The sequence below is a fragment of the Gopherus flavomarginatus genome, chromosome 1 (genome assembly GCF_025201925.1).
Source record: "Gopherus flavomarginatus isolate rGopFla2 chromosome 1, rGopFla2.mat.asm, whole genome shotgun sequence".
Taxonomy (NCBI): Eukaryota; Metazoa; Chordata; order Testudines; family Testudinidae; genus Gopherus; species Gopherus flavomarginatus.
In genome coordinates this window covers 109,703,224-109,726,303 of record NC_066617.1, presented here as the reverse complement: position 1 = coordinate 109,726,303, position 23,080 = coordinate 109,703,224, and the positions used below count along the sequence as shown (strand labels likewise).

Below are 23,080 nucleotides of genomic sequence, written 5' to 3'. Positions count from 1 at the left end.
ATCTTTAAATCAAGATTTGAGGACTTCTGTAACTCAGCCAGAGGTGATGGGCCTATTATAAGAGTGGGTGTGTGAGGCCCTATGGCCTGCGATGGGCAGGTCAGACTAGATGATCATGATGTTCCCAGCTGCTCTTAAATTCTATGAGTCAATGCCCTGTATGTCCCTACAGTGCCATGCCCTATGAACTTCCTAGCAAACACCCTGTGTTGCCTAGTGCCAGGCTTTATATATCCCTATAGCACCATGCCCTGTAGGTGTTACAGTAAGGGCCCTGTGCTGCTCGGTGCCAAGCCCTACATGTCCCTATAATGCTGTGCCCCTCCCAACAGATGCCCTATGCCTCCTCACACCAGGTCCTACCTGTTCCAGGGTGGACTGATTTAAACTAAGATGATTTAAATCACCAAGTAGAAAGCTTCAATTTAAATAAATTTTAATAAACTTTTCTGTTTGTACTGCAGTTATTTTCTAAAGAAAGGTGAATTCTCTTTAGTTCGTATCACCCTCAAACCATGAAAAGAACAGGAGTACTTGTGGCACCTTAGAGACTAACAAATTTATTTCAGCATGAGCTTTCGTGAGCTACAGCTCACTTCTTCGGATGCATAGAATGGAACATAAAGACAGGAGATATTTATACATACAGAGAACATGAAAAGATGGAGGTATGCATACCAACAGGAAGAGTCTAATTAATTGAGATGAGCTATCATCTACCAGAAAGAGCCAGAAGAGTACCCAGAAGCCACCTACTACAGGACAGGCCCAACAAAGAAAATAACAGAATGCCACTAGCCATCACCTACAGCCCCCAACTAAAACCTCTCCAGCGCATCATCAAAGATCTACAACCTATCCTTAAAGATGATCCCTCACTCTCACAGATCTTGGGAGACAGGCCAGTCCTCGCTTATAGACAGCCTCCCAATCTGGAGCAAATACTCATCAGCAACCGCACACCATACAACATAAACACTAACCCAGGAACCTATCCTTGCAACAAAGCCAGATGCCAGCTCTGTCCACATATCTATTCAAGTGACACCATCATAGGACCTAATCACATCAGCCACACCATCAGGGGCTCGTTCATCTGCACATCTACCAACATGATATATGCCATCATGTGCCAGCAATGCCCCTCTGCCATGTACATTAGCCAAACCGGACAGTCTCTATGCAAAAGAATAAATGGACATAAATCTAGCATCAGGAATCATAACATTCAAAAACCAGTGGGAGAACACTTCAACCTCTCTAACCACTCAGTGACAGACTTGAAGTTGGCAATTTTGCAACAAAAAAACTTCAAACACAGACTCCAAAGAGGGACTGCTGAACTCAAATTAATATGCAAATTAGATACAATTAACTCAGGCTTAAACAGAGACTGGGAATGGTTGGGTCATTACACTAATTGAATCTATTTCCCTATGTTAAGTTCTCCTCACACCTTCTATGGGTCATCTTAATTATCACTTCAAAAGTTTTTTTTCTCCTGCTGACGATAGCTCTTCTCAATTGATTAGACTCTTCCTGTTAGTATGCATACCTCCACCTTTTCATGTTCTCTGTATGTATAAATATCTCCTGTCTGTGTGTTCCATTCTATGCATCTGAAGAAGTGAGCTGTAGCTCATGAAAGCTCATGCTGAAATAAATTTGTTAGTCTCTAAGGTGCCACAAATACTCCTGCTCTTTTTGTGGATACAGACTAAACGGCTGCTACTCTGAAACCTCAAACCATGCTGATTTACAACTAGGTCGGGCCTTTGCACTAAATTTAGTCTATTATTTTGCCCCTTGAGAAGGTACACTATATACATTTATTTAAGTAGTGATATAGCTTAATATTTTCAGAGGCATAGTAACTGTACATAATTAGTATGCAAGAAAATAGTGAAAGATATTTCTTATTAGATAATTAAGTTTTTGCTTATGTTTTGTGACAAGCTGCATTAGAATGGTAACTGGAATTTAATTAAATACACAATATCTAACATTTATTTTTCTTAAACAAAACAAATACATTTCTTTTTTAATTTCACATTTACAACTATGTGATCTATTAAAGGAGCAGTGGGATTAACTGTAGTCATTGAATTAAATTGATTATTTCAGGTCAGCCTCAGAAAATTTTCAAATATGCCTAAGTGAAAGTGACTGGAGTTTAAGTTCCTACTCCCTAAGTTTCTTGAAAATGAGATCAGTTTTGTAAATTACTTAGGCCTGTCCTTCAGACTTATAAAACTAGTAGATCACATTCCCTTCCTCTTCATTTTTATTCATAGACTGGAAGAGAGAGACAAGTTTTCCAGCTTTTTCAACTCCCAATCGATTTCTCAACTTTGAGTGAATTAGTCCAAATGAAGAAAATATTCTGTGCCTGCAGAAAAAGCTGTTGCTGTCAAAAGCTGATTTAGCACTTCAGCTAACTCTGGTCCCAGGTGCTTAGCCAGTTCAATGGTGTGACTTTCTTTAAAACATCAACAGAAAACAGGTACTGCTTGAGTGGTTCACCTCCAGCCTTGATATTTATTATAGCTGGAATGACTGAGGGGTGATTATTAGATGTGCATGTTATAACAGCAGCATGTTCTTCAGCAGTTAGGCATCTCCCCTGGTCCCTGATACTTTTGATTGAAAATAATAGCATGGAAAAGAGGCAGAGTAAGTGCTTGATTCATTTACTTCTTTACTGCCTGCAGTTTAACTTTGTTGTTGGGTATTCTTTCTTCAGTATCTCTTGCAGTTCTTTCCAAATTTCAACAGTGTCAGCAGCACAACAGTAATCTTTCTAGAGTTTGCCCAAGGAAGGCATGGATCAGCATTCACATTGCACTCCCCGTCAGTACTTGTCCTGGGCCGGAGAAGCTAGTGATCCAACCAGTAGACCAAAATTTGGTGATGAATCCTGGTGATGTGCCACCTGAGGCATGTTGCACATACACTAAGAAGTTTGTCCAAGGCTATGGAAATAGATTTCAGTAACGTCAGCATGTCTTATACATTTATCTTTAGTCCGAAGCTATTTTGTCTATGATAATCCCATCTATTTTGTCACAATTTTCTTCACAAATTTTCATCAGAATAGGCCAGTTCTTAATAAACAGCTCAAAACAGTCAACCACTGAATTCCATCATACATCTTGGGAGAGAATTAGTTTGGTTCCTCCTGCTCTCTTTGGGGAAGCTGAAGCAAAGTGGCTGTTACACAAGTACTCGGCAATTTCAACACTACTTTCTTTTTACTCCTGGAGTTGTACTTAAATTTTGGCTAGAACAGGGGTTCTCAAACTGGGGGTCGGGGTTATTACAAGGGGAGTTGTGAGCTGTCAGCCTCCACCCTAAACCCGGCTTTGCCCCCCAGCATTTATAATGGTATTAAATATATTAAAAAGTGTTTTTAATTTATAGAGGGGGTCGGGCTCAGAGGCTTGCTATGTGAAAGGGGTCACCAGTACAAAAGTTTGAGAACCACTGGCCTAGAGGATGCACCAGTTGGGCACTGCACCCATATATCTTTCAGGTTCCCTACGTTATCTTCTTCTAGATTTGCTGGTCCTGATTATAAACTCATTCATGGTTTTACTGGATGACGAAGAGTCTTTTTTTAATACAGGTAATTTACTGTCTGATGTCTGTTTAGTTGCAGCCCTAGTGGTATCAATAGATGACTCTGAAATTGTAGACACTGCAGATTATGGCAGTTCATATTCCTTTTGCCTGAGTTGGACCCTGAAAAAAAATGGTAAAAAAAGTCACTCATGTATTGAGTATTACCCAGTACATTGCTTTTAAAAAAAATTGTAAAGGAAAGATTCCTCCTACTGCAGTTGTCTGTACTACTATTTAAATTATAAAAGTTATTCTACACCTATTTTTATAAGGAAAATAATTAATAAACCATAAGGATTATCTGAATCTATTTAAGTTCTTATATCTAACATACCAAACAGCTTGATTTTTTTTAAAATATTAAAATTCATAAATGCCTAATAAAACTTTACTTTTAGACAGGAAATCTTCACCTAAGATGTTTAATTATATTGAGCAATAAAAATCATTTCACAAGACCAGCAGTGACAGTAGAAATGTAATTGATAAATCCCTGTCCTACAAACTAACATACCAGTTATATGTTGAACACAAACATTTTGAAATTCATACATAATTCACCCAAAACACAAATGTATAACAATCATGTAATCATTTACTAGCATTGTAAGGCATGGTAGGCAAGCCGTAAGAAGGGTGCAAAAATAAGTTTACTAACCAGCTGATCCAGGATTGTTCAGCTATGTCCACATCATATTCTTCAAAGTCAGTGCCTTCTGAGGAGCATTTTTCATAAAGTTCTTTCATTCTGACAACCAGGCCTTGCATCTCTTTGTTGCACTGTTTACATTTGGCATGTGTTCTCTTTTTATCCACTGGTACAGGATTTCTTGAAAGCATCCCCAAATAGGGTTTTTTTTTAATTACCCTCAGCCATGTCAGTTTTTTTTTCTCCAGTTCCCAGGTACTGAAATCAACACTAGAGGCTGCACTCTGAAGAATACTCTGCTCCTTCTTCCTTGTTATATTCCCCCTCCCACCCAAAAAACCAAAAGAACAAACAACAATCCAAGACTTTTGCTAGCATAACCCACATACCTTTTGCACTATAGTATTTTATTTGTTTGGAGACTGAAAGGGAGTTGAGAAATGAATGGATTGCTGTTTGTCTCTCTGTGTACACATGCATGGAAACAGAGCAATGTATTTTGCTTGAAGTGGCCAGACCCATCCAGAAGCAAGGGCTGGTAGTTACTGGGCAGATCAGTGTTTTATCATGAGCTGGAGTGAAAGTGGGTGAAGTCATAATATTCATAATATGAGTATTGAGCCAATCAGGTGTCACATTGGGAAAAGCTATCAAACAGGAGCAGGAGAGCATCCAGGTGAGCTGAATGGATGAGCTTGATGAGATCATAAAGATGTTTCCTGTAGTCAGAGGTCAGGTCCAAATGCCTTTTTCTTTCACCCAGTAGCACAGTGACAGGATCAACCCCTTAAGACAGTATGTGACCTATTGTGCCCTATTTAAACCTTGACCATAAACCCTAGATGTTTTACTCCCAATTCTTTCTTTATACAGAAAAGATGCCTTTAATGGAAAAGTGTTTGATACAGACTCATGGATTAAGCATATTTTTAATTTAATGTTTTAAAAGATTATAACTGTAGGCCTTAACATATTTTGTATTAAAATCAGATTTCATTTTAATTGGGTTTATTTTTAAATGGAAAAATATTATGTAAAAAAAAATAAAAGTCCAATTTAAATTAAAAAATTGGGTTTTCGTGTAGCGTTATAAAATCAATTTTTACCCCTCCTGCATGTCACAGTGGTTTTCAACCTTTTTTAATCTGAGGACCCCTAAAACATTTCAAGAGGTGATCACCCCTTTGGAAAGCTTAGACATAGTACACGGACCCCTAGGGGGCTGGAAACCACAGGCTGAACTCCACTGCCCCATAGCGTGGTGCCCTGCGGCCAGCTTCTGAGCAGATGTTCGGTGCTGCCTCATGCCAAACCCCGTGTCCCTATAGCAACACTGGACTCCCAGCAAATGGCTTGTGCCACCTGGCGCCAGCAACCATGTGTCCTGTATTGCACCAGGCAGGCCCCGTGGAAATCCCGACAATGTCCCGAGCCGCCAGACCCTAGTGTCCCTATAACGTCAGCCACTCCCCCACCCCCCGTGCCCAGGTGCCGCGGGCACTGCCGCGCCGCCCCCGCGATAGGGGGACCCCCCCGGGGACCCCCCCACCCCGCGTCTCATTCACAAGCGTGAAAAAAAAACAAAGTCTAGAACTTCGGGCAAGTCCGGTAGCTGTCGGCACTTTCCGTAGAGGGGAGGCGGCAGCCCCGTCTGCCCCGCTCGGTTACATAAGGGAGCCGGCGCTTCCCCCCTCCCGGCGCTCGAGCTCTTTCTCTCTGTGTCCTCGCGGAACCCTTCGCTCCCCATCTCTAGCCCCCTCCCCCGCCCGGAACTGTCACGCGGGGGAAGGGAGGGGGGAGGAGCGAGCGCGTGCCCTAGCTGCCTGCCTGCTCCGCCTCCAAAGGGAGTTGTGGCACGTGCTTTTCTGTCGCGCATCCAATATAGCGTAGACGGCTGGCGGGCACGCTCAAGTGTCGCATCCGCTCGTACGTCTCCGAGCTGCTGCTGCTGCTGCTGCTGCTCTCGGGAGCCGAAGTTCCCAGGCGCGCATGCTCAGCTGTGGAGCGTTCACTGGCTAAATGACTGTGTGGGCCGCACGCGCGCGCGCTCTCGCTCGTGTCGCCCCTGGCGCGCGCGCTCCGTGGGGCTGGCGCGCGCGCGCTGTTGTTATTGGTGCCGCTGGCGGCGGCTGTTGGAGGGGGAGGGTGGCTCAGTCAGTGAGTTCTTTAAAGATGGCCGGAGCGGCGGCGGCGGCGGCGACCGCGACCCCTGTGTACTGTGTGTGCCGGGAGCCCTACGATGTGAGCCGCTTCATGATCGAGTGCGACATCTGCAAGGACTGGTTCCACGGCAGGTAGGGGCCGGGAGCCCGCGGGGCGAGGGGAGCCCCCGCCGGCGCCGTGGGAGGGGGGAGATGAGGGGAACAGCCCGGGGGTGGCAGCAACCCCGGTAACAACAACCGCTACCAGAAGGAAACAATGGGGGGATGCGGACCCCCGGCGGGGACCCCTCGCGCCTCTGCGCCCGGATCTCCTGGCAGGGCAGCTGCGAGCTCCCCCGCCCCCAGATGCCCTCTTGCCCCACGCCACCGAGCGGCATAACCCCGCTCCCCGCCCCCACGGGGAGCCGCGTGGGGGGGACTCTGGCCCGGCACCGGGGGGGTGTCACCCAGCAAAGTAAAGAGAGCAACAGATGAGGGGCTCTCAGGCCGCCGGAGAGCGGGGGGCAGCAGCTGCCCAGAAGTTAGCTCGCAGGGGGGAGTGGGCGCTAAATGTGGGTGTGGGGGGGAATTCCCCCCGGTTGCCTCCGTCATGCAGGGGGGGGGAGAGGGGGTGAGGGATAACGTCCTCTTCCCTAGTGCCTGCCCCGGGCCGCCAGGGCTCCCCCGCGCCGGGAGCTCCCGGGGCGGCCGTGCCTGGGCTTCGTGGTTCACTTCGTGTTTTGGATCCGTTCCTGCCTTTCCTGGGTTTGACGTTTCTTGTCCGGTCCCAAGCGGCTTCCCCAGCCGCGGCCGGCTCGTGTGTGTTTTGTAAACTGTGCGTGAGAGAGGCCCGAAGCAGCAACGCTGTGTGTGTGTGTGTGTGTGTGTGTGTGTGTGTGGTGGTGGTGGGATATTCACGGACATTTAAACAAAGAAACAAGTTGGGGGCTCGGCGGCTCAACTGGCTGTTCGGTTCTGACCCCAGCTGCCTGGCTCAGGTTTGGAGTCTGTTATTTGTAGAGACCAAGCGCTGGGATATTTACAGAGGAGCTGGTTGTGATCGTAGGAAGTACGTTTTGATTGACAGCAGGACATTTAAATACCCCCATTTAACAAAAACAGACTCACGATGTAAAGCAGGCTAGACAGCCAAGTCTCCCTCTGCTGGATGTGGATGGGAAGAACGAACATATGCTTCTAGTGCTCAGTTGCTCAGTTCAATTTTCTAGATTCAAGGTACACTGGAGGCAGTGACAGGCCCAAAAGTTACCTATCCAGTAAAGTTAAAAAAACAATCAGTTATTCTGCTGCATAGTCAGCTCTGAAACTTTTTATTGGGTTTGTTTCCCCATTGCAGGTGTATTTGTGTTCTCATATCCCAAGCATGTGGTCCTGTTGTGAGCAGGGAGTATGCATTGACAGTCTGACAGCACTTCTGACAACAGTTGCTGGGTGTAGATTTAGGCCCCACATTTAGGTTTTGTTTGAAAATAAAAACATTTATTTTGGTAACTCTTTTTTAGATTTCAGATTGATAAATTATAGGTTACCTTCCTAATATAGAAGGGCATGCATACAAGGGTGTTGAACCATTATATTACCTTGGTCATTAATATCAGGCACGGTGGCATGTGCCTGTAATCCCAGCTACTTCAGAGGCTGAGGCTGACATGTCACTCAGGGGTTCTGGACTACGATGCGCTATGTCGATCGGGTATCCAGTGCCACTGACAGCCGAGCCAGCGGGTAGCTGAAGGACTGGCTAGACTAGAACAACAGGAATGACATGTTGTGATCGGCGCGCTTTCTGTGAGAGCTGATGGACTGATCGATCAAGGTGGTCATTAACACTGCACATAAATTACTGGCATTTAAGGGTTAAATGATTGTATTCTTGCATCTTAAGGAAATAAATTTACCATTTCTGAAGCAGCATAATAGAGGTTGTACTATGAGGGAAAGACTTCTTTGTTGCTAAACACTCAGAATATAACTGATTTTTGAATTTGTTTGAAAATCCTTTTGTGTTCTGCTTATTTTTTTCAATGTTAATGGTATTGAATAATGTCTAGTTGATCATCCAAAAGGAGATGCCTATTTCTACAAGCTTGGTGCCTCTTACAACTGAATGTGTATTTCTTCCTGGGTCTGTTTTAGATTTAGAAGTTTATATCCATATCTGTTCAAAATAATCACAATTTCACAAAAGAAGACACATTCTTGGTGACGCTATTTAAAAATGAGTGTGTTATAGAGAGTCCTGAAGAGGAAAACTACAGCACCATTTGTGTGCATAATGAACATTACTTTTGGTATAACGTGAAACTTTAAATGATTAAACTTCAGTTTTGGTCATCTCTGAATTCACAGCGTTGATATGCAGTTCTCACCCTCAGAAACTTAATTCCATTTTTAATCTAACCTGTTGAAAAGAAGTAATGTTCATATCCATTCTGGTGAGAATTGTTACCAGTACAGAATTCTCCCATTTAGTTTTCAGTTGTGCCTAAGGTCTTTTCCAAACGTGTCTCTGTGGTGATAGTTCATTTGAAAAGGTAGAATGTTCATGTACTTGGTAGTTTGAGGACTGATTAGTAAAAGTGCAGATGCCTCAAGGTCTCTTCTGCCTTTTAGAAGACTTCCTTATATTAAATTCTCGGGTCTAAGACTAAATCAAGAGATTGCACTTTAATCTAACTTATAAAAAAATTATTCATTAGAGTAAGTATAGTCTATAGCAGGGGTATGCAACCAATGGCACGGCACGCAAGCTGATTTTCAGTGTCACTCACGCTGCCCAGGTCCTGGCCACCGGTCTGGGGGGCTCTGCATTTTAATTTAATTTTAAATGAAGCTTCTTAAACATTTTAAAAAACCTTATTTACTTTACATACAACAATAGTTTAGTTATATATTATAGACTTATAGAAAGAGACCTTCTAAAAACTTTCAAATGTATTACTGGCATGCTAAACCTTAAATTAGAGTGAATAAATGAAGATTCGGCACACCACTTCTGAAAGGTTGCCAACCCCTGGTCTATAGAGTCTGAGGATGTTAAATATCTGCTTCCAGACATTGATGTTCTCAGAAACTTTCATTTAATACAATATCAACCTCAAAACCAGTTTTATGTGTTCCTTTGGCTGTTAGCATTAACAGCATCATATATCCTAGTATCAGAGGGGTAGCTGTGTTAGTCTGGATCTGTAAAAAGCAAGAGAGTCCTGTGGCACCTTATAAACTAACAGATGTTTTGGAGCATAAACTTTCGTGGGGGATGCACGCGTCTGATGAAGTGGGTATTCACCCACAAAAGCTTATGCTCCAAAATGTCTGTTAGTCTATAAGGTGCCACGGGACTCTTTGTCGCTTTTATCATATATCTGGCAGATTGAGGATGAGATTTTTTCATTGCTAGTTAAGCAGAGAGAATGTTATGGTGACTTTCTCTTCTGAAATCACTGACTGGTATGAAGGGCCAACCCTCAGAATTCAAGGTGGTGGTGGCGGGAGGCAGGGCCGGCTTTAGGAAGTGTGGGGCCTGATTCGAACAGTTTCGATAGGGCCCCGGCAGGGATGACTTAAAAAAAAAAAAAAAAAGGTAAAAAAACCTAGTAGGGCTTGTACTCACCGGGCGGCGCTCTGAGTCTTCGGCGGCGGGTCCTTCACTTGCTCCGGGTCTTCGGTGGCACTGAAGAACCAGCTGCCGAAGTGCCACTGAAGACCCAGAGCAGGTGAAGGACCTGCCGCCGAAATGCCATCGAAGACACGGAGCGCTGTCGGGTGAGTAAAAATTAAAAAGGCGCCTCTAGCCAGGGAAGGGATTCTTGGCCACTAGCCCCCCACTCTGGGTGGCCCTGCCACTGGGCACGGGGCCCTCTTAGGCACGGGGCCTGATTTGGGGGAATTGGTGGAATTGGCCTATAGCTGGCCCTGGCGGGAGGTGCCTGCTCTAACCTGTCATAGATGCTTTCAAAACAGGTTGGACACTCCATCTGTGTCCATTCTGACAGTTTATAATTTATGGATGCTGACGAAGAGAACGTTACAAATAAAGTTATGAAAGGAGGCGTTGAAACTTTCCTGGCCAATTAAAACTGTGTGGGTATCTGGTGTGATTACGAGGGCAGGATAAATTAACTAATTTTCCTTCCAGAAATTACTCCTGTTGCAGTAGGAACGTTCCCTTCATTTGTAATTAAAAAATTTAAATTGAATCACTCCAAATTTAGAAATCTATGGCTCTCAGCTAAGTTTTCATAATTCATATTTCCCACATTTGTTACTGTAGTTAACAAGTGAGTTTTTTAGGTTTTGACTGACTTGGTTTCTGTGGAAACTGATGTTAGACTGGCCAAAGTAAGGCGAGGGAAGATTTCTTAAACTTATGTTCTCTAATTTAGCACTATTTCCACAGAAGCAAGATAGAAACTCCCAACTCTGTTGTAGTTCAAAAAGGCTATGTCTGTCCCATCCTCACCCCTGAATAAAAACTGGTTTTCTGTTGGCATTTACAACTTTTTAAAAACAAGCCTCCCTGTCTTAGCTCACTTTGGAGTAGTACTCGGAACATTTGATGTCTGATTCCAGCCCTGCCACAAATTTCCTGAGAACAAGTTGTTCTCTTTGTGTCTCAGTTCCCCTTCTGTGACATGGTTTCTCTTGTCAGAATAAACTCATTCATCTGTGTGACGTGCTCATATACAAAAGTGTTGAGTGCTATAGAAAAGTCCAATTCTTGGAATTGTGTGGATATCTGTTTTGAGTGCAAGTGTCTTAATAAACTGGCATTTGACCGATTTGTATATGTGCTGTGTTTGAAAGCAATGCATTATCTTTTCCTTTACATCAATAGTATGTTCACAATTCTGATACTTGATTTTTTTAATGCCTCTGCTCCTTGAGTCATGTGACAATGAGAATCTGACTTTCCCCGTTTATTAAAAAAAAATAAAAAATTCTAGCCCTCATTTTGGGGGAGGGGAAGGAGAAGTCTGAAAATATGAACAATAAAGGCTCAACTCAAAGGTAAATAAAGACTCTGAAGTTTACTTTTCTTTAAATTATGATTTTTTAAAGCTACTCATGACTGAAGCCTGACTCATAACTTTTGAATCCTGAAATTTGGCAATAATATTTTGTTTCAGTAATGTTTTGATAATATCATTCATAAAATTACAGTGGAAGTACAATAAGGTTATTTCATCATGCTAAAATAGGTGGTGATTAGTTAGGGAACTCGAGTTTTTAATAGTGCCTTTCATATGAGAAGAATCCAAGTATCTTGTGTACGTAGGAATCACTGTATCCATTACGGAGTGTTCTGGGGTGAAATACAGCTGCTGTTTAACAATGTATAACAGTGCAAAATTTAGAACAGGAAGTGAAGCATACTATATCCAATTAAAATCTGTAAGAGAATCTAGGTAGGCAGAACTCAGTTTTCCAGACTAGAATCAGGCCAGGACATATTGAGCATACTATATACGTTGTTTGTTAGACTGTTGGTAGTATGTAATACAGTACAAATGAATTATGTAAATAAAAAGATTCCAGGATCATCACACTGAAGCCTAGAATGTTCAAATCAGTGTGAAGTGATGGAAACAGCTACAAGCATAGTTGAGAGTTCTTTTGTTTACAATATCGCCAGGTTCAATTGTTACAGGGATTCACGGTCTGTTACTGTCCAGTTGTTAAGTTCTCAGCTATTTTCTGCTTTTTTGACACTTTCTGAATTTTACTCATACAACAGCATGGGTTTTTACATAGTTATCTATACTGTGCTGCTTAAAAGAGTTTAAGATTTAGAATTTATTGGTTGAAACAATTTAGTTGTAATCTATATGGTATTTAATTGCTCTGTATCAATCATATTGTTAACCTTGTCTGTTTAGTGTACCCATTTGAAACAAATAAAGAAGCATGCTTGAACTTGGTAATCACTTCTTACAGAAAATGTTAAGGGAGTTAATGAAGATAGTTTCTGTAAGGCGCTAAATATGAATTTTAACTGGTTAGTAGAGAATTTGTATTGCACCACCATCTAGATAAGTTACGTAGAAAATGTTCAGGTACATTAACTTCCTGTTTGGTTTCTTTAACGTACAGTTAGTTTGACTGCAGAATTGAAGCAATGGTTTATAAAGGTGCTCTTATTTTCATGGATGTAGGTTGTGTTGCTCTTTTAATAAATCCGATATTTTCATGTCCTTAATTGTGTATGTAATGGGATCCCTTGTTGGATGGTCCTTAATTCTTAGGTTGCCCACCACTGCTCTATCATGCGGTCCAGCAGGATAATCCGCTGGCAGGCCATGAGACATTTTGTTTACGTTGACCGTCCACAGGCACGGCTCCCTGCAGCTGCCAGTGGCCGCGGTTCACTGTTCCTGGCCAGTGGGAGCTGCAGGAAGCGGCAGGCTGCCAGGACGTGCTGGATGCTCAGGGCTGGGGCAGGAGGTTGGGTGCAGGAGAGGGTGCAGGATCTGGGAGGGAGTTTGTATGCAGGAAGAGGCTCTGGGCTGGGGCAGCGGGCAGGAGTGCGGGACAGCATGAGGGGTGTGGGCTCTGGCCAGGTAGTGCTTATCGTGGGCAGCTTCCAGTTGGTGGTGCAGCAGGGATAAGGCAGACTCCCTGTTGTACAAATACTTGTACTTTCTAGTACACCTCTACCCTGATATAACGTGACCCAATATAACACGAATTCGAATATAACGTGGTAAAGCAGCACTCCGTCGGATCAAAGCAAGTTCGATATAATGTGGTTTCACCTATAACGTGGTAAGATTTTTTTGGCTCCTGTGGACAGCGTTATATCTGGGTAGATGTGTACATTGTTTATTCTTTTCAGAACCATGTCTGAACAATTTTGACTAACTTGTAAAGACTTTCATATATTCAGTTCACAGACTTGAAAAGTAATATTTCACAGTCTAAGAAGAATTTATTCATTTAATAACAGAATTCCAGTCAGCTATGAGACAATAGCAGATTCCCACTGACCTGTTTAATGATGCGGAAAAAGTATTAAGTTGTTTTGGTGAAGTATTTAGGGAATTTAAAATTGTTGGTGTGTATATATATATGAAATGGTTCAGTCTTTTTTCCTTATTGTGACATTGGCATATGAATACACAGAACTAACTTACATTTTAGAAGTTTCAAGTCTCTTCAGATATGTTTCTGCTTCATGCCAATAACATGGGTTTAAATAGATAATTCTGTCTTTACAGGTCAGTTCTGCTTCAAATTGAATTAATACTTCATACATTTCTCTCCATTATTTTGGCATTAAGTAAAGTAGATTTTCTTGCTGAAAATGTTGACTTCATTCTTTCTCTGCAGGGCATAAGTGCTTAGGTATGCCACAAAAGCAAAAAGCTTCTATAGAAGATCATTCTACATTAATGTAAAAGCCAAATGCAGGGAGTCAAAATATTCTAAATTTTTAATATGTTGAAGTATTAAATCTATTTTCAATAGAAATTCAGTTGACAGACTGCAGCTATCCTGCTAAACTTATTCCTACATTTAATTATGTTGTTTCTATTTACATTAATGTTTTATTTTATTCACTTTAAGGCTGTCTTAAAAACACTATGCATGATAGTGGAGGTAGGGAAAGAAAACATTCTGAGAATTGAAGTTTTTCGTGCTCCTTTTTTTTTTTTTTTTTTTTTTTAAGAAGACATAGACTTGATTTGATCTGGATCATTCTAGAACAAGGGTTCCCAAACTTGGTTCATGACTTGTTCAGGGTAAGCCCCCGGCAGGCCGCGAGACGCTTTGTTTACCTGAACATCTGCAGGTATGGTCGCTTGGAGGTCCTACGGGTTCAGAGGGTGGGAGGGGGATCAGGGCTGGGCCTGGGGCAGGGGGCTGGGGCCCGAGAGGGGGTCAGGAGTACAGGCTCTGGGCGGCGCTTACCTCAAGCAGCTCCCAGAAGCAGCGGCATGTCCCCTGCTCAGGCTCCTAGGCGGAGCGACAGCCAAGCAGTTCTGCCCGCTGCCCTGTCCACAGGTGCCACTCCTATAGCTCCCATTGGCCGTGGTTCTCAGCCAATGGGAGCTGAGGTGGCGATGCTTAGGGCAGAGGCAGCATGCAGAGCCCCCTGGCTACCCCTACCTGTAGGAGCCGGAGGGGGAACATGCTGGCTGCTTCCCGGGAGCCACACAGCATGGAGGCTAGCAGGGAGTCTACCAGCCCCGCTGTGTGGCCCTGCCAACCAGACAGTCGATGGCCTGGTCAGCAGTGCTGACTGGAGCTGTCAAGATCCCTTTTCAACCAGGCGTTGTGGTGAAAAACCGGACACCTGGTCACCCTAACTAAGTGTCTGTGTGGACCCTGCTGCAGTGCACTAGAAGTTCTCCTATACACTCTAATCTGTTCCGCTTTGAAACAGGAATAGATCAGAGAGCATTACAGAACTTTTAGTGTGTGGCAGCAGGGTCCACACGGACACTTAGTTTGTGGGCAGGCTAGTGTGGGGTAGATTTAAACCCTAGCTTGCTGCAAACTAACTGTTCATGTAGGCAAGCCCTTATTAGTTTGTCAGTTTTACACTGTTGCTGTTTCAAAAAGCTGTGTAGGTAGCAGCCTAGGCACTCGTAATCCCCACAGGCTCAGTTTGGCTGTAAACTTTAGACTCTTCACTGACATAATAAAGACTAGAAATCTGTGATTAATACCTACATCACCTTTCAAAGTTGTTAGAGATTGGACTGTCTGTGTTGGACCATATAGACTTGCCTAAGATGTGCATAAATATTAAATAATTCAAAAATGTAATTGTAAAATTTCAAAAACACTCAAAGGCATTAGTTCAGTGGTCCCCAAATTTTTACCTTGTCCTTGCCCTTACCCCTGTCCATGCCTGCCCACCGGAGTCAGGGCCAGGAGCAGGGCTGTGGCTCTGGGAGGTGGGGGACTGAGGCTGGTGCCATAGCTGGGTGTGGGTGTAGGGCTGGCAGCCAGTGCCCCTTGAGGGCTGGCCTGGGCCTCAGCTGCACCCCTCAAACATACCTCCGTGCATTCCTGGGGGAGGGGGTGCCCCACAGATTGGGGACCTATGCATTAGTCCTTATCAGAGTAATAGAGTATGTTCAGTTTTGAATTTCTAGGTCAAATTGAGCTATCCTAGGGTAAAAATATTGCAATATTTTTCGAACAGTGAAGAGATGAAAATTCTATTTTATGAATCACGTGTCCAGTTTACTTACTTACTTGCTTTGCTAAAAATATTCTTTTGACAATGAAATGCTTCTTGTGGCTGGTCCACATAGAAGATAGCCTAATACTACTAGCAGGTGCTCTGTTAGCTCAAATGTTAGAGTTCTGTGCTGAGGAATTAAAGATTCCAACCCTGCTGATAACACCTACAGGATCAGTATTGTTCCATACTGTAAAATTATTTTTAGTTTGCTTTTTTAAAAAAACAAGTGCTGTACATAAAAATAAACTAAGTTTGCAAAGTCAAACACTCAGAAGTTATGAAATGCCAGAATTTAGGCTGCCTGTGTATTCTTAATCTGACCCCGTTGTCCATAAGCATTATGAGGCATCCTTTAGGTCAGGATTACATATTATTTTCTATAGAGCCCCTGCCTCATTCAGTGCACAGTACAAATGGTGCTCAGGGATTGCATCAGACTTGTTTAGTGAAGGAGGCTGTTTGTAGGACTAGTGAGTTATTTAATGTGGAGCCTGCCTGCCCATGATATGCAGGTAGGGGTGGCCCTGGCTGAGAAGGGACTGGTGTGGGTTGATGACCCAGCCTTCCCTTCCCTTCCCTTCCCCTACCCCAGGCTGGTGGGCGGCAGGCTGGCAGTGATGTTTGCATGCAGCCACCCCACTGTTTTGATGCCCCAACAGATGGTAACTGGACTTTTGTGTCCTGTCAGTACTTCTGACTGGACAACTTACAGGTCCTCTTTTGACCTGTTCTTTTGTTTGTTTGCTTAAAACCCCTCTGACAGCCTTCACAGAGACTTGATGTAGCCAACTGTTCCAAAGAGGTACACCTAGCTTCTCTCCACTGCCTGAATGGCCCACCTCCTATTGCACTTGAGCTGTCCAAGTCAGTGTGACTTCCTCCCAGGGAGGGTGTTGAAAAGTGTATCCCCTGGTTGCTAATAAGCCTGTGCAAAGAGCAATAGGGTCTGTGAATGGATGCCAGACCAGGAGCTCAACCTGCTTCGCAAGATTGCACCATGTGGGCAACAGTCCCGGATCCCTTGCCATATCCTCAGGCAGTCCCCAGCCACTTTGTGTGTGGTTCAAGTAAGTTGTACGTATCAGCCCCTATAACTTTTCTGCTGCTCCTGGCAGTAAGGGTGCTGATATCATACTGTGCCACCCTTACTTCTGCATAAAGTTTGACCTTTGTGTGGGGAGAGGTGGCAATGGGGCAGGGATGGCAAAGGAAAATTTTGGAGTGGCTATAGCCCTTTGCAAGTCCCCTACCCTCAGTGTTGCCCCAGTTGAAGTATAAAACAAGAGAGTTGATCTCTATGGTACTCTGAACACAAACTATTTAGACATTTATAAGTTAGACATGTTAAATGACATCCAGAAAAAAACTAAGACACTGCTCTCTAGCCACTCAGTACTGAAGGCAGAGAAGAGAGCAGCGGCTGCTGGCCAGGCATCCAGCTCTGAAGGGAGAAATGTGGTCACTGGTCGCAGATGACAGGTAGTCACTCTTCACCGTTTCTTCACAGTTAAATTATAGGGGAAAAAGTTCCATGGCCTCTGCAAATAGTTGCTTGTGACAGATGGTCTCTCTTCAGAAATGGTCACTAAGGCCTGGTCTACACTACACGTTTAAACCAAATTTAGCAGCGTTAAACCGAATTAACCCTGCACCCATCCACACAACGAAGCCTTTTATATCGATATAAAGGGCTCTTTAAACCGATTTCTGTACTCCTCCCCGATGAGGGGAGTAGCGCTGAAATTGGTATTGCCATATTGGATTAGGGTTAGTATGGCCGCAACTCGATGGTATTGGCCTCCGTGCGGTATCCCATGGTGCACCATTTTGACTGCTCTGGAAAGCAATCTGAACTCGGATGCACTGGCCAGGTAGACAGGAAAAGCCCCACAAACTTTTGAATTTAGTTTCCTGTTTGCCTAGCGTGGTGCTCTGATCAGCACGGTTGGCTGTGCAGTCCCAAATCCAAAAAGAGCTCCAGTATGGACCGTACGGGAGATACTGGATCTGATCGCTGTATGGGGAGACAAATCTGTTCTATCACAGCTCCGTTGCAGAAGATGAAATGACGAAAAGCATTTGAAAAAATCTCCAGGCTATGATAGACAGAGGCCACAGCAGGGACTCGGCGCAGTGCTGCGTGACAAGCGTAACGGAAAGCCAAAGAATCAAATGGATGCTCATAGAGGGAGGGAGGGGGTACTGAGGACACCAGCTATCCCACAGTCCCCGAAAAGCATTTGCATTCTAGGCTGAGCTCCCAATGCCTGAAGGGTCAAAAACATTTTCCCGGGCTTTTCAGGGTGTATGTCGTCAATTTATACCCTTCTCCCCACCCCGAAAGAAAAGGGAAAAAAATTGTTTCTCGCCTTTTTTTCAGTGTTACCCTATGTCTACTGCATGATGCTGGTAGACAGGGTGCTGCAGCGCTGAACACCAGCATCCCCTTCCCGGTGGCAGATGGTGCAAAATGGCTGGTAGCCATCGTCATCATCAGCCCGTGAGTGCTCCTGGCTGGCATCGGTGAGGTTGGCCCGGGGCACCTGGGTAAAAATGGGAATGACTCCCGGTCATTACCGGCAGATGGTACAAAAGGCTTGGTAACCATCCTCATCATAGCAGCTGCAGGCTGAGCTCCATCAGCCCCTCCTCCCTTTCATGTCTAAAGAAGATTCTGTACTCCCTGGACTATCACAGCAGCTGGAGGCTGCCTCCCTCTCATTTTATCTCACTAAAAACTCAGTGTTTCTTATTCCTGCATTCTTTATTACTTCATCACACAAATGGGGGGACACTGCCATGGTAGCCCAGGATGGTTGGGGGAGGAGGGAAGCAACGGGTGGGGTTGTTGCAAGGGCACCCCCCGTGAATGGCATGCAGCTCATCATTTCTGCGGGATCTCTGGGGCTCTGACCCGGAGCAGCTGTGCTCTTTGGTCCTCTAGTACACTTGCCCCATATTCTAGGCAGGACTGACTCTATTTTTAGACAAAACATAAAGAAGGGAATGACCCTGGGGAATCATTCCCATTTTTGTCCATGCGCCCCCGGCCGACCTCAGCGAGGCCAGCCAGGAGCACCCATGACAGCAGCAGATGGTACAAAAGGATTGATAACCATCATTGCCAATTTCTGATTTCAAATGGTGCAAAATGACTGATAACCATCATCTCATTGCCAATTTACAATGGCAGACGGTGCAATAGGGATGGTAACCATCTCTGCTACCTTGCAAAGGCAAATGAGTGCTGCTGTGTAGCACTGCAGTACTGTCTGCCAGCAGCATCCAGTACACATACGGTGACAGTGACAAAAAGCAAAACAGGCTTCATGGTTGCCATGCTATGGCATCTGCCAGGGCAATCCATGGAAAAAGGGTGCGAAATGATTGTCTGTCATTGCTTTCACGAAGGAAGGATTGAGTGACGACATTTACCCAGAATCACCCGCGACACTGTTTTTGCCCATTCATGCATTGGGATCTCAACCCAGAATTCCAATGAACGAGGGAGACTGCGGGAACTATGGGATAGCTACCCAGAGTGCAACGCTCCGGAAATCGACGCTAGCCTTGGTACATGGATGCACACCACTGAATTAATGTGCTTAGTGTGGCCGCGTGCATTCAACTTTATGCAATCCGTTTTAAAAAAAGGGTTTCTGTAAAATCGGATTAATCCCGTAGTGTAGACATACCCTAAGGCAGGTTTTACTATACTGTGGTATGGTCTGCCTACAGAAGAGAAGGTTCTTCTTCAGGTAGTGTCCCTATGGGTGCTCCGCCGTAGGTGTGTTTGTATCCTGCAGTGCTAATCAGAGAACATTGGTAGCAGTGTCCGTTAAGCCTGCACATGTGCTGTGTCTCCTCCTGTCTTGCCATGAGGCTAGTCAGCATGCACGGGCTAACCCCCCTCAGTTCCTTCTCAACCACCCTTGGCTAGGGACGGAGCCATTCACAGTCTATTATAGCCATTGCTTTTGATTTTTACATTTCTGTAGTTAGCCTCGTAGTATTTAGTGTAGTGATAGTTTTACCCTTCCCCCAACGAGGTATGCCTGGTTCATGGGGCTTCAAGAAGCGCCTTTCTTGCAAAGAGGTGATCTTGTTGCAGACAAGCACTTCCGGTGCATACACTTGGGGAAGGCCACATTCAGCAAAAGTGTGGTGTCTGCCAGCAACTCAGGCCCAGGCCTTGTAAGGATAGAGAGGTCAGACAGAAGATCATGTTAATGGAGAGGGCTCTCTGATCCTCTCTGGACCTTTGCCACAAGTAACCTGGCAGACATGAGTCTTTCCGACAGCCCCCAAAATCTAAACGCTGTTGGTTGAAGAAACAAGCCACTGACCCCTCTCGTAAATAGTTGAAAAAGAGAGTGGGACGTCTAGTGAGCTTTGAGATAGCCACAAACTGTCTCCAGCACACTCGGTTTCCTTGGTACCAACAGCACTGCAACAATCCCAGCCTGGTATCCACGGCTTGCGAAAATCTATAGTGGCAGGTACCATTGATAAGTCTACGAACCCGAAGGGCATGGGTACAGAGTCGATGGTGCTGCGAGGCAAGGACAGGAATAAGCACTCCGCTAAGAAGGCATTGCTGGTACGCGATTCTCCAAGAGTATAGTCATTGATGCCTTATCCAGCACCAGAGCAACTGGTATGGGCAAGATCCTCATCCCTCCCCAACCTCTCCGGTACTGTTAACGGCACCGAGTCAATCAGTACCGCCAGTATTCCGATACTCAAGGGACCTTCGTGTATCAGATGTACTGAAGTCTCCTCTTCTCTGTACCGGCTGTGCCCGTAATGGGAATCTTCCCCTCCAGCCTGCCATGCTCCCGTGCTTTCTAGTGAGGGTTTAGATAGTGAACTGAAGGAGGTGGCATCACAGTACTCCTCCCAAGCCCTTACGGTGCCCAATATCAACAGAGTCCCCAGGCATACTCTCGGATGGCCCCACCACTGTCATCTTGGTACAGCCACCCATGGGAACCACCACTGAGCTCTGTGCCACCACCACCCCAGTGGCCATCTGGTACTCTTGGGCTGCATATAGCCACCATGCCTCTCGAGCTTCTAGCCCCACCCAAGAACCCTTGAGGTGCACCACTTCCGTCTCAGTATCCAGAGTTTCAGAACCTCCATAAGAAATCGTGGAGGAACAGGAGGGCAGTGTTGAGGAAGAGGTGACCCTGTCATGCCTCCCTGGATGAGGCAGTCATGCCTTCCCCAGCATCTCTGGTGGATGACTTTCGCCTCTTCCAGGACCTGGCAGAGAGTGGCAGACACTCTCCAAATACCGCTAGAAGAAGTCGAGGACATCCACCATCCTCGTCTCCTTGAAATACTCCATTCCCTGCCTTAAAAATTGCCCTACCCATTAACGAGATAATTCTGGACCCTGCAAAAACTATTTGACAGACCTCAGCATCAGTGTCACCTACCTGAGAGCAGGCAGACAAAAAATATGTCCCAATGAGAGAGACTCTTCTACCACCCTTCACCCAACTCCATTGTGGTGGACACTTAATTCCCACAGCTGTCAATAACAGATGAGGTCCACTGCCTATGATAGGGACTGGAAGTACTTGGACCTTTTGGGGAGGAAGGCATACTCCTTGGCCATGCTTCAGTTTCAAATTGCCAGTTCCCAAGCCCTGATGGCAAAATACAGCTATACCTCTACCCTGATATAACGCTGTCCACAGGAGCCAAAAAATCTTACTGCATTATAAGTGAAACCATGTTATATCGAACTTGCTTCGGTCTGCTGGAGTGTGCAGCCCCGCCCCCCCGAGTGCTGCTTTATCGCGTTCTATCCAAATTCATGTTATATTGGGTTGCATTATATTGGGGTAGAGGTGTATGTAAACTATTAGAAACTGAATGATTTTATTGAGCAGCTGCCTGAGTCGCATTACAACCAATTTAAGGTTATCATCCCAGAGGGACAGTTAGTGGCCAAGACAATGCTACAGTCTGCCCTCAATGCAGCCGACACAGCGGCCAGGTCCATCTGCATGGCTGGGTGATATGACATGCATCATGGCTTCATTTGTCAGGCTTTCTGTAAGAGGTGCGGTCAACTGATGAATAACTTCCCTTAGTGCCTTCAAAGCTCTTCACAGAGGAGAGTGATGGCTCTCGTCACACACTGAAGGATTCTAGTGCGATTCGCTGTTCACTGGGCATCTGCATGCCAGGACAAAAGAGAAAATGTAGTCAGCAGCCCCAGCACAAACCACACAGCTCCTAATACCTGACTCAGCATTACTACGAGCCACAAAGACAGAGAAATTTTTGAGGCATAAACCATCTGGCATGCAATCTTCCTCATTCCCAGCTGTCCATGTCCAAGCATCAATTTTAACATGTTGGCTGAGGCATCAATAGACCACTCCCCCTCCCCCCAACCTCTACAGCTGACCACCACTATCCACCCCTTTGGGCAGCATTCTGCAGCACTTAGGAGCACATAACATCAGACCAATGGTTCGCAATGGGTACTCTATCCATTTTACCTCCTTCCCTCCCTACTTGCCTCCCACAGACACCACCCCCGCAGTTCCTATTGTCCATGGTTCCCAGCCAGTGCGAGCTGCGGAACTGGCACTCTGGGCGAGGGCAGCATGTGGAGTCTCCATGGCCTGGCTGCCCCTGTGCCTATGGGCCACATGGATGTGCTGCTGCTTCCAGGAGTGACATGGAGTTAGGGCAGGCAGGGAGCCTGCCTTAAGTCCACTGCGCCGCTGACCGGACTTTTAATGGCCTGGTCAGTGGTGCTGACTGGAGCTGCCAAGGTCTCTTTTCGACCGGGTGTTCTGGTTGAAAAATGGACACCTGACAACCCTGCAATCTGGATGTAAGTTGAGGATGGAAAAGCTTGAATATGGTGGCAACCAAGATGTCTGAGTACCGGAAGGGCCTGCTGATCCATCTGAACAATTTATAAATCTACCCGTATTTTTGCAAAGCTCCCATGACTACTTTCCAGTAACCACAGTGCAAAAATATAAATAAAAAAATATATAAATAGAAATCACTGGCCCCATATTGAGTAGTTTGTTCTATAATTATGCTTATGATGTATGAGGAACTATTTATTTACCTAGTTCACAGCAGTTGGGCATAGATACAAGCAGGGCCAGCTCTTCCATTTAGGCTGCCTAGGCAATTGCGTGGGGCGGCATTTTGCCAGCGGGGGGCGGCAGGCGGCCCAAGTGGACCTGCCGCAGTCGTGCCTGCGGAGGGTCCCCTGGTCCTGCAGTCCTAGTGAAGCTGCCGCAGGCGTTCCTGCGGAGGGTCCGCTGCTCCTGCGGCTCTGGTGGACCTCCCGCAGGCACGGCTGCGGCAGCTCCACCGGAGCCACGGACCAGCGCGCGGGGCAGCAAAATGGCCATGCGCCTAGGGCACTAAAAACACTAGCGCCGGTCCTGGATACAAGAAACAAAT

At 45.3% G+C, this 23,080-nt stretch overlaps 1 protein-coding gene across 1 annotated transcript in view; it reads left to right on the top strand.

The window, feature by feature from the left end:
* Nucleotides 1-6,289: 6,289 nt before the first annotated feature.
* KDM7A (lysine demethylase 7A) overlaps nt 6,290-23,080 on the top strand; it is a 96,590-nt gene continuing 79,799 nt past the window's right edge. The window contains exon 1 of the mRNA XM_050945572.1: nt 6,290-6,564. Coding sequence (XP_050801529.1) covers nt 6,290-6,564 — 275 coding nt within the window. The remainder of the gene's footprint in view (nt 6,565-23,080) is intronic.